General features: G+C 44.9%; 1 protein-coding gene across 1 annotated transcript in view; it reads left to right on the forward strand.

Moving 5' to 3' along the window:
* LOC120023279 (protein unc-79 homolog) overlaps positions 1-16,353 on the forward strand; it is a 43,260-nt gene extending 26,907 nt beyond the window's left edge. The window contains 22 exon segments of the mRNA XM_038967314.1: positions 2,157-2,306; positions 2,453-3,113; positions 3,219-3,823; positions 4,562-4,663; positions 7,526-7,700; positions 7,760-7,864; positions 7,982-8,122; positions 8,253-8,291; positions 8,470-8,582; positions 8,680-8,765; positions 9,552-9,725; positions 9,827-9,895; positions 10,592-10,702; positions 13,636-13,740; positions 13,850-13,927; positions 14,050-14,139; positions 14,375-14,550; positions 14,788-14,971; positions 15,128-15,331; positions 15,828-15,905; positions 16,017-16,058; positions 16,165-16,353. Coding sequence (XP_038823242.1) covers positions 2,157-2,306; positions 2,453-3,113; positions 3,219-3,823; positions 4,562-4,663; positions 7,526-7,700; positions 7,760-7,864; positions 7,982-8,122; positions 8,253-8,291; positions 8,470-8,582; positions 8,680-8,765; positions 9,552-9,725; positions 9,827-9,895; positions 10,592-10,702; positions 13,636-13,740; positions 13,850-13,927; positions 14,050-14,139; positions 14,375-14,550; positions 14,788-14,971; positions 15,128-15,331; positions 15,828-15,905; positions 16,017-16,058; positions 16,165-16,353 — 3,677 coding nt within the window.
* Positions 16,354-16,932: the final 579 nt, after the last annotated feature.

A 16,932-nucleotide genomic window follows, 5' to 3' on the forward strand; every position in this document is an offset into this window, starting at 1 on the left:
GTGTGCGGAGGAGCGGGATGAAATGGGAGAACTTGGGAAGGTTGAAAACCGCTGCTGCGTTCTGCAAAAGTTGCAGGGGTTTGATGGCACAAACGGGGAGCCCAGCCAACAGCGAGTTGCAATAGTCCAGACGGGAGATGACAAGTGCCTGGATTAGGACCTGCGCCTCTTCCTGTGTGAGGTAGGGTCGTATTCTTCGGACGTTGTAGAGCATGAAGGAGGATATGACAGCGCCGAGTGACTTGGTGTATAGAGACAAGAGGAGATGACCTAGAACCGAGACCTGCGGGGCCTCAGTAGTGAGACTATGTGGTGCAGACACAGATCCTCTCCACGTCACCTGGTAGGATCGGCCTGCCAGGTAGGATGCAATCCAAGAGTGTTCAGAGCCTGAGACGCCCAGCCCTGAGAGGGTGGAGAGGAGGATCTAATGGTTCAGTGTCGAAGGCAGCGGATAGATCTAGGAGGATGAGAACAGAGGAGAAAGAGTCAGCTTTGGCAGTGCAGAGAGCCTCCATGACACAGAGAAGAGCAGTCTCAGTTGAGTGACCCGTCTTGAAGCCTGACAGGTTAGGGTCAAGAAGATCGTTCTGGGAGAGATAGCGAAAGAGTTGGTCAGAGACAGCACACTCAAGTGTTTTGGAAAGAAAAGAAAGAAGGGATACCGGTCTGTAGTTTTTGACGTCAGAGGAGTCGAGTGTAGGTTTCTTGAGGAGGGGAGGGACTCGGGCCGTTTTGAAGTCAGAGGGGACGCAGCCAGTGGTCAGGGATGAGTTGATGAGGGAAGTGAGGAATGGGAAAAGGTCTCCAGAGATGGTCTGGAGAAGGGAGGAGGGGATGGAGTCGAGCGAGCAGGTTGTCGGGTGGCCGGACTTCGTTAGTCGCAGGATTTCATCTAGAGAAAGATGGGAGAAAGAGATTAAGGCGTAGGGTACTTCTGTGCAAGTGGGACCAGAGGACTCAATAGGCTGAGTGTATGAGGAGTGGTTGACAAAGTGGTTGACAAAGTTGTCTGCAGAGAGGGAGGAGGAGGCGGTGGAGGATTAAGGAGGGAGGAGAAGGTGGAAAAGAGTTTCCAAGGTTAGAGGCAGAAGCTCAGAATTTAGAGTGATAGAAAGTAGCTTTAGCAGCAGATACAGAGGAAGAGAAGGTAGAGAGGAGGGAGTGAAAGGATGATAGATCCTCCGAAAGTTTAGTTTTCCAAAATTGTCGCTCAGCTGTACGCAGAGTAGGGTCCAAGAGGCAGAATCAGGAGACAGGAGTGAGAAGGATTTAGCAGAAGGGAGAGATGATAGAATAGAAGAGGAGAAAGTAGTGGGAGAGAGAGAGCGAAGATTGCGACGGTGCATGACCATCTGGGTAGGGGCTAAGCGGCTAGGGTTGGAGGAAAGGGAGACAGAAAAGAAAACAAAGTAGTGATCAGAGACCTGGAAGGGGGTTGCAGTGAGATTAGTAGGCGAACAGCCTCTAGTAAAGATGAGGTCAAGCATATTGTCTGTCTTGTGAGTGGGAGGGCACTGGGAAAGGGTGAGGTCAAAAGAGGCAAGAGGGTTGGAAAGAAATTAATCGAAGGCAGATGTCAGGAGGTTGAAGTTGTCAAGTACGAAGAGCAGTGAGCTATCATCAGGAAATTAGCTTATCAAGGTTTCAAGCTCATTGAGGAACTCTCTAAGGACACCTGGTAGGCGGTAGATGACAACAATGTTAAGCTTGAGTGGACTTCAAATGAGGAGATGGACAGGTGAGAGAGGGAGAAAAGAGAAAATCTCCACTTAGGAGATTCCTACCACGATGACCAGATGCTCTTGGACTATGAGAGAAATTAAGAGAGAGCAGCTGGAGTAGCAGTGTACTCTTGGGTGATCCAAGTCTCCGTCAACGCCCAAAAATACAGATGTAGGATCTTAATTTGACCTATATTGTTGCAGCAAAATAATCCATCAGCAACAGGTGGTTAGGTTATTAGCTGGCCCAAAAAATAGGCTGCATGAAAAGGAAATACTGTTAATATAACTGTGTGTTAATGTGGGTTTTCAGTGAATTTATGTAAATCACAAAGCTCATCCGCATTTCCTGCAGTGCAAGAAAATAGTTAGCAACAAAAGACTGATCAAATTAAGATCCTACATATGTAATGTGTATGATGTTTTTTTCAGAGGAGGACAGTGTGTTTGATGAGTCTGACGTTCATGACACACCAACTGGAGCAGGCAACAAGGAGTCTCAGACCTTCTTCGCCCGTCTGAAAAGGATCGGTGGCAGCAAGTCTGTCAAGTACCAGCCGGTAGAGCTGAATGCCCAGAAAAGTATGAAAATAGTCTCAAAGGATGACCTATTTTATCCAGCAATTAAATTAATTGAACTTAAATGCTTCGCTGACATGAATTGAGCATTCACAGATTTTCCCAATCAGATATGATCTATCTTTTGATCCTCTCTCTGTCTGCGTCAGGTGAAATTGAGCTGTCTGAGTACCGTGAGGCCAGTGCGCTACAGGACAGCATCCTGCACTGTGTGAGGGAGGAGAGCATCAGGAAGAAGCGTCTGCAGGCCATGCACAAGCAGAAGTCCCTGGACATTTCCAACACCGACTCCATCCTCTACAACCTGGACGAGCACCGACGCAAGTCCTGCATAGACCGCTGTGACCTGCAGCATGGTACCCCCGGGCCCCCCTCCTCCACCACCTCCCACCCGAGGCGGACAGGGGGCCATGGGAAGGGCTCGTCAGACGGCTCCTCAGGCCGAGCGGAGGGCAGTGACCACCAGGACCGTTCAGGAACCCGGGGGGGCCACTCAGACTGCTCGAGGCCTGTCATCCCAGAGGTGCGTCTCAGCTGCATGGAGACGTTTGAGGACAAGGCCGACTTGGACTCCCCTCTTACAGGCGGCTCTTCTGCAGAGAAGGAGGACCAGGACCTCATTGACCTCTCCTCCGACTGCACTTCAATCCCAGAGAAGCACTCCATCCTCTCCATGTCCGACAGTGACTCCCTGGTGTTTGAGCCCCTACCACCACTGAGGATCGTGGAGAGTGACGAGGAGTTTGACCTGAACATGGTGATGGGCCCCAGGCTGAATGGGAGTGCCAGGCCCCCTGCTTCCCCTGCCAGGCCTGCTGCTTCCCCTGCCAGGCCCCCTGCCTCCCCTGCCAGGTATGCTGCCTCCCCTGCCAAGCCCGCTGCCTCCCCTCCCAGGCCCACTGCCTCCCCTGCCAGCAGCAGCACCGTGTGCCTGTCCACCATGGTGCAGGTGAGCGTGGAGGACTGTTCTAAGGAGAAGAGGACCACAGACTCCCCATCAAAAGAAACCCCCCAACAGCCTCTACAGAGGAGACCACACTATGCAACCCCCACCACCTCCCTGGAGCTGCCTGACCGGTCGGAGCACCCTGGCCTGGAGAGCCCCATGACTCTCAGCTTACAACAGAAGAGGGACCTGCTGAGGAAGACCCCTGCTGTCCCTGACACCTCCCTGGATGACTTTGTGCATCCTGAGGACTTAAAGGCAGGGGTGGGTCTGGGGACCAGTCCCTCTGGCAGGATGATCTTCCTGGACATCCCTGAGGACACAGTTGAACCCCTCACCTCTCTGGAGGGGAACAACAACGACGAAGAGGAATATTATGAAGAAGATGATGAGGACCTTGATGACAGTGACTTTAAACCTGATGATGATGAGAACGACGAGGCAGAGTTTAAGATCCAGATAGTTCCCCGGCAACGCAAACAGAGGAAGATAGCTGTGAGTGCCATCCAGAGAGAGTACCTGGACATCTCCTTCAACACCCTGGACAAGCTGGGTGAGCAGCCCACTGACACAGGTAAGAGAGATCAGGGTCAGGGAAGACAGGAGCCTAAGTTCAGAGAGAGGGGTCCCTCTGTATGGACTTACAGCTGCTGTATCCTTTTTCTGTGCCCCTGAGATAAGTATGCTGACTTCATGCACAATGTGCCTTTGGATGTATGTGTGTTTCAGTGATGACATCTCTAAGGTTTGAGGGGGCTTATGAGATATGATTGATAAAATAAGTTTTCTACTGAAGTGTCTGCTTAGAAGTGCAGAACCACATGAACAAAATATAAATTGTCTAGTCGCATATCCATGCTACCTCCAATCTTTAGTCAACTGGTCACCATTGCTGTTTCCTGTCCTGTGGCTTTGTCTCTCCCTTTTCCCATTCCAACCCATGGTAAACTTCTGAAAAGCCTACTGTAAAAGAAAGTCTGAGAAACCGAATAAATATCAGTACAGCGCCTTCAAATTACTGCAACACACTTTCCATAAATAGTTGTCCATATAAGAACTAGTAATAGCCTAAATGAGAAATTTCTTTTTTTACTAAATAGTACATCAATAAACCACATCTTCATTTTAGATTGCTCTTGCACTAGGACTCAATGTATACTTGCAGTTAATTACTTGTAGCTCAACTACATTTGTATTGGGTGTCTGCAGCATCCCATGCGCTAACCAGTTGTCTACATGTGAGGTAAGGAGGAGGCTGAGATGCTGAAGCAGCCACTATTCCGCACCATCACTCACCCACATTGCCTTGCAGATCACAAAGTTCTGTCTACCCTGGAAAAGCCACGGGAATCCGCCTCAGCCCCCACCCTTGAAGCTGCTATCCCAGAAACAAGCAACCGCTCTTCAGTATCAAGTAGGATCCAAATACTTCCACATTGTCATGTGTTTTAAATCACCCCCAAAAACAGGTGTGGTCATTACACCAAGAACTTTACACTGTTCAGACATTTGGCCTTGACTTTTAAAGGTGTAAAATACTATTTTTTGAGTAGTGTTTTTCTCAGCCTTTTGTATAAGACACCAGTGCAGTTTTTTCATGGTTATTTTATTTTTCTTATCAATAGATCAGGATTCTACCAATCCGACTATATATAAATTAATGAATATATACGCAACTAAGCCATTAAATCATTTCATTTTTATATTTACCTCTGTGAGTGTCTTCTACTCCCCATTTTCCTGACAGTTGCTTTAAAGGGTAATTCCACCACTTTTCAACCTCATATTCATCATCTCCAGCACCAAACCAGTGTCTACATTATGTGACCGACCGGTTCGATTTGGTCTTATGTTGCAAAATTTGAAATGGTGTTTTTTACATTAGATAAAAGTAGAGACTCAGAGCTAGAAAATGATATACCATATACTGCAGTTGAGGAACAATGGGAAAGTAATTCTGCTCTGAAAGTTGATAAACTTGTTACCACACTTTTGAGAAAATGGCCCTTGAATGTTTTGGTACCTTCTTTGTCTATACCCATTCAGCATCGTTCACACCCTTTTAAGCTTTAGCCCCACCCATCTCTTTAATGATTCACATGTGAGGCTATTAAACAACCAAAGATTTCAAGACTAAAGGCTGGTTTATACTACGGGTGTGTTAAAAATTGGCAGTCCGTAAATTCAGAGTGTTTCGCTCTCGGAGCATTCAGATTGCAGACAGGACGCTCTGGACAAAAAGTAGTCTTGATCCGAGCGTTCTGACCTAACAACAGCAGTCAAGCACCCAAGCTAACTGGCTGACTTTGGCTAGCTACTTCCAGACACCAATGAGAGAACAGCTCACTCTGACCATTTTACTCGCCCTTGCAGAGCTAGTTAGGCTGTTTTTATGTTATCCAGAGCGTTGGTGACTGCAACTGTGCTGCTGGCTACAATTTAAATTAAAAAATTTGCCAACGTTTACTAACACCGGCCATATTTAACGGGTGTTGAGCGTTCATAAATGTGTCAGTTATTCTGTGCTTTGACACATTCAGACGAAAGTACTCTGAAATTGGCATAGGTTGCCAGAGCGAATTTATCAGCTGCCAGCGACAGATGTCGCAGTGACATCATAAGCATTTTATTGAAATAGGTACTTGCATAGTGGAGTCTTTTGTTTAGACATGTAGCTAGCTAACTAAACATTGAACCATAATCCCAACTCATAACGTTACTACCCTACAGTACACTTTAACTTGAAATGAAAACGACTTTCGGACAAAATTAGAAACATGTAATATCTGACCAAACGCTCTAATTCCACTGATTTCAAAACTCGGTCCTGCGTTAGAAAGGATTACCTACACATACTGACCAGCTCATATTATAGACAGAAGCGTGCTACATGGCAGACCAATCCAAACTCATCTCTCAGCATGTCCAGCCCTTCATTATCTCAGCCAATCATGGCTAGCAGGTTGCAGTTGCTGACATTTTTTTATTTTTTTATTTGAATTTTTTCACCCCAATTTCATGCTATCCAATTGGTAGTAGTTACAGTCTTGTCTCATCGCTGCAACTCCCGTACGGACTCAGGAGAGGCAAAGGTCGAGAGCCATGCATCCTCCGAAACACAACCCAACCAAGCCATACTGCTTCTTGACACAATGCCCATCCAACCCAGAAGCCAGCCGCACCAATGTGTCAGAGGAAACACCGTACACCTGGCAACCGTGTACTGCCCCCGGCCCGCCCCAGGAGTCAATAGTGCGCGATGAGACAAGGATATCCCTGCCGGCCAAACCCTCCCCTAACCCAGACCAATTGTGGGCCGCCCCCAAGGGACTCCCGGTCGCGGCCGGCTGCGATAGAGCCTGGACTCGAACCCAGAATCTCTAGTGGCACAGCTAGACCACTGCCTTAGACCACTGCGCCACTCAGGAGGCTGCTGACTTTTTCCATGACTAAACCAACTAGGCTCGTAATTTAACAATTTCATTTGTATTTACAGATGGCATACAAGTTTGTTATTAAGGCACATGACAGGTCACATGTTCCAGAAGGCATTTCTGCCCCAAAAATGTTTATGTTCAAATGGTGCTCCAGTGAAGTAGTAACATGCAACACACGCCTAGTTTCCTGAAAAGAGTCACATGTGAAACAGCATGAACAAGTATTTGAAACACTGCCGATTTTGCAGGTAATGAGTGGAGAACAGGAGGGCTTCTTAAAGAAAAACTAACAGGTCTGTGAGAGCCGGAATTCTTACTGGTTGGTAGGTGATCAAATACTTATGTCATGCAATAAAATGAAAATGAATTACTTAAAAATCATACAATGTGATTTTATGGATTTTTGTTTTAGATTCCGTCTCTCACAGTTGAAGTGTACCTATGATAAAAATTACAGACCTCTACATGCTTTGTAAGTAGGAAAATCTGCAAAATCTGCAGTGTATCAAATACTTCTTCTCCCCACTGTATTTCTATGATCGGTGGTTAAAAATATAAGAAGAAAGATCCTAAAAAATGATTCTCTGTGACATCACAGGGTAGGATTAAAAGTAAAAAACAGGGATTTTCAAAACCTGCAACGAGTTTCTAGCCCAAGGTAGAAATGCACCGTTGTCACATATGTTGGTACTGGCATTGTGCTGGAGATAATGAAAATGAGGTTGAAAAGTGATGGAGTTGCCCTTTAAGTAAACCAGACATTGAAATTAAAATAGTGGCTATAGAGGGAAAGTACCAGGCAGCTCAATCCTTTGGGTGTGTGTTTGTCGCACCCCCAGCTCAGTACCGTCAGGCAAAGCGAGGCTCGTTGGGAGCTCTAACCATGAGCCAGCTGATGAAGAGACAGCTGGAGCACCAGTCCAGTGCCCCTCACAACATCAGCACCTGGGAGACAGGTTAGTCACTGCTAACTATCTCTGGTCCACCTCTCCAGAGGGAAAAATATCAAAACAGATTTTTAATGACTGTGCTTGATTGGGTTTGACTGGGCTGATTTTAGTGTTTCTCTCTACAGGCCCCACCAAGACCAGCCTCCTATCTGCCCCCAGTACAGTCAGCATGTTTGTGCCTGCCCCTGAGGAGTTCATTGATGACCAGCCCACCACCATGACTGACAGGTGAGAGAACCTACCGCCAACCACCAACACTGACTGGTGTGTCATTCAGGATCGCAGACACTGTATACATGAATGGTTATTCAGTGTTATTAATGATAATACTGTGTGGTCACTCAGGTGTCGTGACTGTGGTGCGGTGCTAGAGGAGTATGATGAGGAGACCCTGGGCCTGGCAGTGGTGGTGCTCTCCATGTTCATCCACCTCAGCCCTGACCAAGCTGCTCCACTGCTTCTGGACATCATGCAGTCTGTTGGCAGGTCTGGCAACTACAGCAGCTCCTGCACCAACCCTATTATACATCCCCATACACAAACCTGATTGTTCAGTAACATTTTTGCACACTCTCTGTCATGTCTCCGATGTTAAATTCAGATTTGTGTCTTTCAGGCTGGCGTCTAGTGCTAATTTCTCTGGGCAAGCTGAGAGGTATGACACATCACAACCAGACATACTAAGTATATTATTATATTGTGTGTGCTAAACTCAGGTGTAATGTGGATGCTGATGATTTGTTCACGCTGGCTGTATTCTTGTACACAAATGAGAATATATGCCAACATGAGGTGCAGACGTTCTATGTGTGTTGATGTCTCTGTTGGTGTAGCATGCTGATCCCTGGCAACGCAGCAGGTGTGGCTAAGCAGTTCCTCCGCTGTGTGTTCCATCAGCTGGCCCCCAATGGCATCCTGCCCCAGCTCTTCCAGAGCAACATCAAAGGTCTACTCATACACACCACAATATGTCTGCTGTTAGGAGCAGCTCTCTGAGGGATATGGTTGGATCCTTACCATCATTCTTTTCTGTGCATTTTCAGATGGAGGTTTTCTGAGAACATTGGCCTTTTCCCTGATTGATTTTAATGAACTGAGTTCTGTGGCTGCACTGAACCAGCTGCTGGAGGTGGGACGTTTTCCTGCTTAGTGTAATGCTTAAAGCTCAGCACTTGGCTGAAGGTACTATGCGGTGTGTGTTTGTATGTGGGCTTTTTATTTGTAACTTTTATTTTATTTAGTAACTATTTTCTTAACTCTATTTTCTTAAAACTGCATTGTTGGTTACGGGCTTGTAAGTAAGCATTTCACGGTCTACACCTGTTGTATTCGGCGAATGTGACAAATAAAATTTGATTTGATTCAATCAGTAACGCAGAAGAACAGCGTTATAACGGGATTGACATTAAAAGCAATTTTTTCGCATTCATAGTAAATTCTGCATATGTCGGCTCTATCGGAAATGACCTTTAAATTTCAATTGCGCTACAACGCACATCTTCCAGATCTTGAATTGAATCGAGCCCTCTGTCTTGAATCTCAAGAAAAATCTTCACTTTCATCATGTATCCAGCTGGAGGAGCTCTTGTAAAAGTTGACAAGACTAACACTGCTGTTTGGATAGCATGATACCAAAGCAGATAATGAGTACTGCTGAAGAGCATGCCTCTGCATGGTTATTCACAATATTTACTCTGCACTCTTAACTTGGTTTGTTTTATTTAGCAATCTTAAACTGTTACAATGTTAAAGCAATAGCACTTATCATAGTCTATCTCAGTTCACTCCTTTGGCTCATAACAATCAATAGTCCAAACCACTTTTAGAATATATTTTGAAACAAAATTGTAACAGCTGGTAAGGGCTCTATGGCAATAAATTGTAACCCTGTTATCATTTATGCCACTGTCCTCAGGGTCTGAACAACAAGAAGAGTCTACCAGCAGGGGGCACCATGCTGCACTGCCTGGGGAACATCGCCACCTTCATGGAGGCCCTGCCCATGGACTCCCCCAGCAATTTGTGGACCACCATCTGCAATCAGTTCCAGACCTTCCTCACTAAACTACCCTCTGTGCTGCCTCTGAAGGTACTGGACCTCGCTCTGCATATAGGCTGCATTGACTGTTTTTTGACTGTGATCAATATAGAGCTATAGCCTTATGAAGAATTTGATGACGTCTCTCTCAGTGTCCCCTGGACTCCAGTTTGAGGATCATCATTTGCCTGTTGAAGATCCCCACCACAAGTGCAACACGGGTGAGTCTGTCTGTGTGTGCTTGATATACATTAGGACTACTAACCAAATGGTGAGGTCAGTCTTCATTTGAGTGTCATAAATAACTACACGCAATAACCACACACACACACACACACACACACACACACACACACACACACACACACACACACACACACACACACACACACACACACACACACACACACACACACACACACACACACACACACAAACACACATGCGCATACCGACACAACACACACACCTATGTTCTTTATTTTATTATTATTATTATTATCTATCCTGATGCCTAGTCACTTTACCCTGCATTCATGTACATTTAGTGTCTACCTCATATTCCTCCACATTGATCTGGTATTAGTACTGCCTGTATATACCTCTATTGAGCATTTTATTTTTCGTGTTACTATTTTTCTTTTTATTATGATAATTTTTTAACTCTATATCATTGGGAAGGGCTCGTCAGCAAGAATTGCATGGTTAAGTCCACAACAAATAACCTTTTGATTTGATTTGAGATCTTGTTCAGTGAACAGCTCACTCACATTGACTGTCATTTGCATGACTGAACCCAGAAGTCTTACTCATTTGGAATAAGCAGAAAATATAACAAAACCACTGGTATGGTAAGATCCCCTCACCCACCCACCAGGCATTGACCCTTAACTCCCTCTCTTCCTCTTCTTCCTCAGAGCTTACTGGAGCCCTTCTCCAAACTGCTGAGCTTTGTCATCCAGTATGGAGTGTTTAGCCTCTCTTACCTGGTGGAGCTGTGTGGCCTCTGCTACAAAGCCTTCAATAAGGTAAGATATGTACAGGTTAGCTTACATTTGATATTAGTATATTTGTTTATTATGTACAGATGTAGGATCTTAATTTGATCACATTTGTTGCTTTATTTTACCTTTTTCCATTTTAACTGAGAGCTGCACTATCTTCCTCTATGTGCCCCTCGACCTCTCCTTTGTCCTTGCTCTCGGCCTCTTACTTGGTCCATTTTTACAATAAGCAACTCAGAAGTGACCTCTTTTATGCACGAATAAGGACTGATTGCTGATTGAACAATTGTGCAAAGAAGTTTTGCACACGTGCAGAAGAGGTTCACATTCATGGGAGTAATTTGTATCAGCTCTGACCAAATGTTTACATTTTGTTTGACATGATTTACTCAACTGACTTGCGCATTTTGTGGAAAGTTGTGTTTACTCTTTTGTGAAAATGTGCTTAGCATTTGCATTGTGTGTGAAAGCAATGAGAAATGACAGTTTTGCAAAAAATAAAACTGTTGTGCTCATTAGGTTATGATGGAAAGCAAGTGGACCCCAGTTTCATTAACAGTGTCTTAGCAATCGAGAAAAACTGTAAAATTATTTGTCGCAACGATTTGCTTTAATGAAAAATGTATAAATCCTTACAAAAAATGTACATTATAATCCACATAATAATTCACATTTCCTGTTGCTGCAGGATTATTTTCCTGCTGTAGCAAACTGGCTTAAATTAAGATCCTTCATCTGTAGCAATGCATTGATCTCATGTGAAAGGCCCAATTAGAAAAGCGATACAGAAATATAACTTTTCCACATTGTTAAATATTAAACCATGTCTGCAGACCTTTGTATACAGTAGTTCTTGGTTGTAATACTTATCTCCAGCCTCTCCCGCTAGACAGCAAGGTGGCTGTGTGTCACAGATGATTAAGTAGGCAATCAGCCAGTATTGATTTACATGATTAATTGGGGCTCTGGGCTGAGGATGTATGGTGTGTATCTGAGGGCAAGCCTCCCTCTGTTAGAGCTGGGGCATTGGCTGTCTCCTGCTGCAGGAATGATGGATCCTCACCCTGCTACTGCTGTCACAGCGCCATGCTTTATGTCTCCAGCTCTATTGATTTCCTCTCGCCTTTTAAATCCCCGCTATATAACATCCGTTTCTCAATATGCAAGTCAACATGACTGATAATGTCTATTTAACTGTTTCCTGTGCAGTTAGTCTTATGAGGTGAGCTTTCTCAAATACAAGTTTAAGGAGGATTTTTCACTGGGTTATTGTAGACGTATGGATGTTTGGGATGTTATGTTTATCACTAATGCACTATACATTGAACATTTTAACAAATGTGACCCCAAATCAACTGTACTGTATATATTGGGGTTTCATGCTAATGAGAAGGCAATGATTTATTTTGTAATATACACTATATATACAAAAGTATGTGGACACCCCTTCAAATGGATTCAGCTATTTCAGCCACACCCGTTGCTGACAGGTGTATAAAATTGAGCACAAAGCCATGCAATCTCCATAGACAAACAATGGCAGTAGAATGGCCTTACTGAAGAGCTCAGTGACTTTCAACGTGGCACTGTCTCAGAATGCCACCTTTCCAGCAAGTCAGTTCATCAAATTTCTGCCCTGTTAGAGCTTCCCCGGTCAAATGTAAGTGCTGTTATTGTGAAGTGGAAACGTCTAGGAGCAAGCACTCAGAACGGGACCGCCGAGTGCTGATGCGCATAAAGATGCGCATAAAGATCTTCTGTCCTAGGTTGCAACACTCACTACCGAGTTCCAAACTGTCTCTGGAAGCAACGTCAACACAACAACTGTTCATCGGGAGCTTCATGAAATGGGTTTCCTGTTTCAGCATGACAATGCCCCTGTGCACAAAGCGAGGTCCATACAGAAATGGTCTAGATCAGTGTAGAATAACTTTACTGGCCTGTACAGAGCCCTGACCTTAACCCCATCTAACACCTTTGGGATTAATTGGAAAGCCAACTGCAAGCCAGATCTAATCGCCCAAGATTTTTTTTTAATGTTTATTTATCTAGGCAAGTCAGTTAAGAACAAATTCTTATTTTCAATGACAGCCTAGGAACAGTGGGTTTACTGCCTTGTTCATGGGCAGAACAACAGATTTTTACCTTGTCAGCTCGGGGATTCGATCTTGCAACCTTCCGGTTACTAGTCCATTGCTCTAACCACTAGGCTACCTGCCGTGCCTGACCTCACTAATGCTCTTGTGGCTGAATGGAAGCAAGTCCCCGCAGCAATGTTCCAACATCTAGTGGAAAGCCTTCCCAGAAAGGTGGAGGCTGTTATAGCAGCAAAGGGGGGACCAACTCCATATTAATGCCCATGATTTTGGAATGAGATGTTCAACAAGCAGGTGTCCACATACTTTTGTAGTGTAGTGTATGAACCAATATGTACCACTACCAACGTGTATAATAAGGTAATAATAAGGTAACTACTGTATGCTATGCCATAAGTATACTAGAGAGAGAGAGAGAGAGGATGACAGTCTAGTTGGTAAACAGGCAGCAGGCAGAGCTTTGTATTGAGTGGATGATTTAACAGAGAGCAGTGGCTTCTCAGGCTGACAGGCTCATCTGAACTGGATCTCTGGGAGAGAGGAGATCTAGACTGGGTGCCATGCTAATCAGCTCCTCTGTCTCTCTGTCTTTATTCAGAACACAGACAGCCTTTATACTCCAGTACACACAGGCAACACTGTATGAGCACTGGAGAGGCAGAGAGATATAGTGTACAACCCTGTAATATTAAATAAGACAACCACTAGGCAAACCTTCGTCCCCCAGTATGCCTAAGAGTTTATCTAACATGGTTCCTCTAAAATTAATTACAACATTTGTACACAGTGGTTTTCTATATTCTCTCTCCACTATCCTTATTTTCTCTCTCCTGAGCTATTTTGTGTGTTTTGTTTGCCCAGGAGCGAGATAAGTTCTATATGTCTCGTATTGTGGTGCTGGAGCTTCTACAGGCTCTGAAGTTCAAGTCTCCTCTACCCGATACTAACCTGCTACTGCTTGTCCAGGTAAACAGTAGTACAATCAAATCTACTTGTGGAAAAGACTTTAACTCCAAAGTACCTAAGATGACTTTGCATATTTATTTATGTTAACTGCATCCGTGTATGTTGTCAGTTTGTTTGTTCAGATATTGGTACGAGGCTAGCAGAGTCTACTGTTCTCTCAAAGCACATGATCTCATCTCTTCCAGGGGTAAGACAGTACATCATACATTACATTGGTTCTATGGGTCCCTTTATGATGACCTAATGAAACCAAATGAGATACAGATATTGTCCATTTGATTGTTGCACTATTCTCTCTGTCTTTTTCAGTGCACGACAGCAGCAATGGAATGCATGAGGCAATACATCAGTGAACTTCTAGACTTCATAGCGGATATGCACACACTGACCAAACTAAAAGTGAGTTTCCTCCTCATTCACCTATCTTACATAAGTATCACCTCCAGCCATCTTGTCATGTGGGTGGGTGCTTATATTTGTCCTATTTCACACATGTACAAGTGTGTATTATACGCAGGTGTGAATTAGATTTTTTTTTGCGTATCCCAACTCTCCCTGAGACACCTTCGGAGAGTGGTGTCACTGCCAGGCCCTAGTCATGTGACCTATCCTGTGATCATGTGACACTCTCCAGAGCCATATGAAGGCGTGTTGTCAGCCACTGCACGAGGACACGTTCGGAGGGAACCTGAAAGTGGGCCTGGCACAGGTAGCTGCCATGGAGATCAGCAAAGGCAATCACCGTGACAACAAGGCAGTGATCCGTTATCTGCCCTGGCTCTACCATCCCCCGTCCGCCATGCAGCAGGGGTGAGAGGCACAGACAGTTACAGCACAGATGTCACTTTCAGTGATCTCACTATTTATAACCATGAAGATAGAACTATATGTCATAAATGGTATAGCAGACTTGATCAGTTAGATTTCTGTAGTTTTTAGTGGAATGCTATCAGTAGAAGTGCTTCTATACGACATTATAATACATTGGGAGTCTAATAAGACTGTAATGTATGCTCAAAAAGTGTTTAACCTCTGTCCTCTCCCTAGACCTAAGGAGTTCATTGAATGTGTGTCCCACATCCGCCAGCTATCCTGGCTGCTCCTGGGCTCCCTGACCCACTATGCCCTGCACCAGGGCTCCACCTCCTGTATGCCTATCCCCCTGGACGCTGGCTCACACATCGCTGACCACCTCATCGTCATCCTCATCGGCTTCCCTGAACAATCCAAGGTCTGGACAATGTCTAAATGTTATATGCATAAATGTTGAAGTAAATGCTACGTAAACGTATGAAGATTTTATTTGTCCTCCCTCAACCGAAGTCTAGGATAAGATAAAGACCAAAGTGCCACTGACCTCTCTCTTCTTTCCATCCTCTGTCTGCAGACGTCAGTGCTGCACATGTGCTCCCTGTTCCATGCCTTCATGTTTGCCCAGCTGTGGACCATCTACTGTGAGCAGTCGGCGGCCACTCCGGCCCTGCAGAACCAGAATCAGACAGAGTTCTCCTCCAACGCCATCCTGACCGGCCTGGAGTTCTGGAGCCGCGTCACACCCAGCATCTTGCAGCTCATGGCCCACAACAAAGTGGTGAGGAAGATCCACACGCTTATCTCTCTGTCAGCTGCAAGAGGGGGTGGGCTGGAAATAGGATGTGCACGGAGATATGTGCAACAGTTGAATATGAAATGTAAAGCCAGGCTATTGTCACCTCGGCAAACTACTACCCAGATTTTGGTAGTTGTAAATGTGGCAGAGGAGTTGGCTAAAGCACAAACAGATCCTTGTTGTGTCTGACAGGACATTGCTGTTATGTAAGGCCGGGATTCAATCCAATTGCGCTTTGTCCACAATGCACGTTTTAAAGGCAATGTTCCTGCGTTCGCGGAGACCACATTCACGGTAAACATCGGCCCAATCGGAAATAACCTTTAAAGCATTGTCCAAATACACAGTCAGATTGAATCCCGGCCTAAGAATCTGCTTTGCCATGATATATTTTGATTCATATTTGGAAGCGGGGTGATCATAAATCATGTTCTGATCCCTTGCAGTAATACAAATGTGTTATTTCTAACTTCCCAAGATGGTGGAGATGGTGTGTCTACATGTCATTAGCCTGATGGAGGCTCTACAAGAATGCAACTCAACTATCTTTGTGAAGGTAAGAGGGGCATTTACCCACAATTTCCCAAAACATTTGATTTGACACTTTATTTTGCCTCTTCATGTTGCTTTCTATTTCAACTCAAAATTCCCCTCTTCTCTCCATCAGTTAATACCTATGTGGTTGCCCATGATTCAATCTAACCTAAAGGTAAGAGTTAAATTGCAATTCAAATATGATTTGTATTATGTTTATATATGGATATAGATGCTCAAATTTTCTTCAGAACAAAAAACTCTCACCCTGTCCCATGCAGCACCTGTCTGCAGGGCTACAGCTGCGGCTGCAGGCCATCCAGAACAGAGTGAACCACCAGTGTGTGCAGGGCCAGGCGGCTGGGGCCCTGCCCTTCACCCTGCGCAAGTGGCTGCAGTGCACACAGTTCAAGATGGCCCAGGTGGAAATCCAGTCATCCGAGGCTGCCTCACAGTTCTACCCCATGTGACCTGCCCACCTCTCACTATGGGAGATCCTCCAAGACCCAGTCCTCCTCAGGACCAGCATGCATCTGTTTGCTGCCTGCCTGACCATAAACATCAGGAAGTCGACTCCTGCATAAACTGACTCTCGCCGTCTTAAGACACTGCTTCCGACGTAATCATCTTCAGCACCTTCTAAACTTTGTATATCTATACTATTCTTTGGTGCAATGAAAGGATAGGTGAGTACAGGTTGGGCAGGTGTGCAGATGTAGGGGGATCACAGTTCTGTAGATAGCAGGTTAGGTGTCCAACATGCTGTGTGCTGCATCAAAGGTCAGAACAGATGGAGAGAATATATAGCAGCAGATGATAGTCTGGATGAGGAATGCTGAAGCAGACTTGTTCACTTGGTGATTCTCATGGTCTATATCGTTATGTTCAGTTGCTTGGTTGCAAGCCTGATAAAAATAATAAAATCAAGACACATTTTCTAAATCTTGTCTCTGTCATTTCTACAGAGGACAGTTAAAGTGCACAAAGTGTGATATGATTGCACATCTGCACAGTAACTACTACAGTATATCTTCACTAAGGTTTATGGG

The sequence above is a fragment of the Salvelinus namaycush genome, chromosome 28 (genome assembly GCF_016432855.1).
Source record: "Salvelinus namaycush isolate Seneca chromosome 28, SaNama_1.0, whole genome shotgun sequence".
NCBI classification, from domain to species: domain Eukaryota; kingdom Metazoa; phylum Chordata; class Actinopteri; order Salmoniformes; family Salmonidae; genus Salvelinus; species Salvelinus namaycush.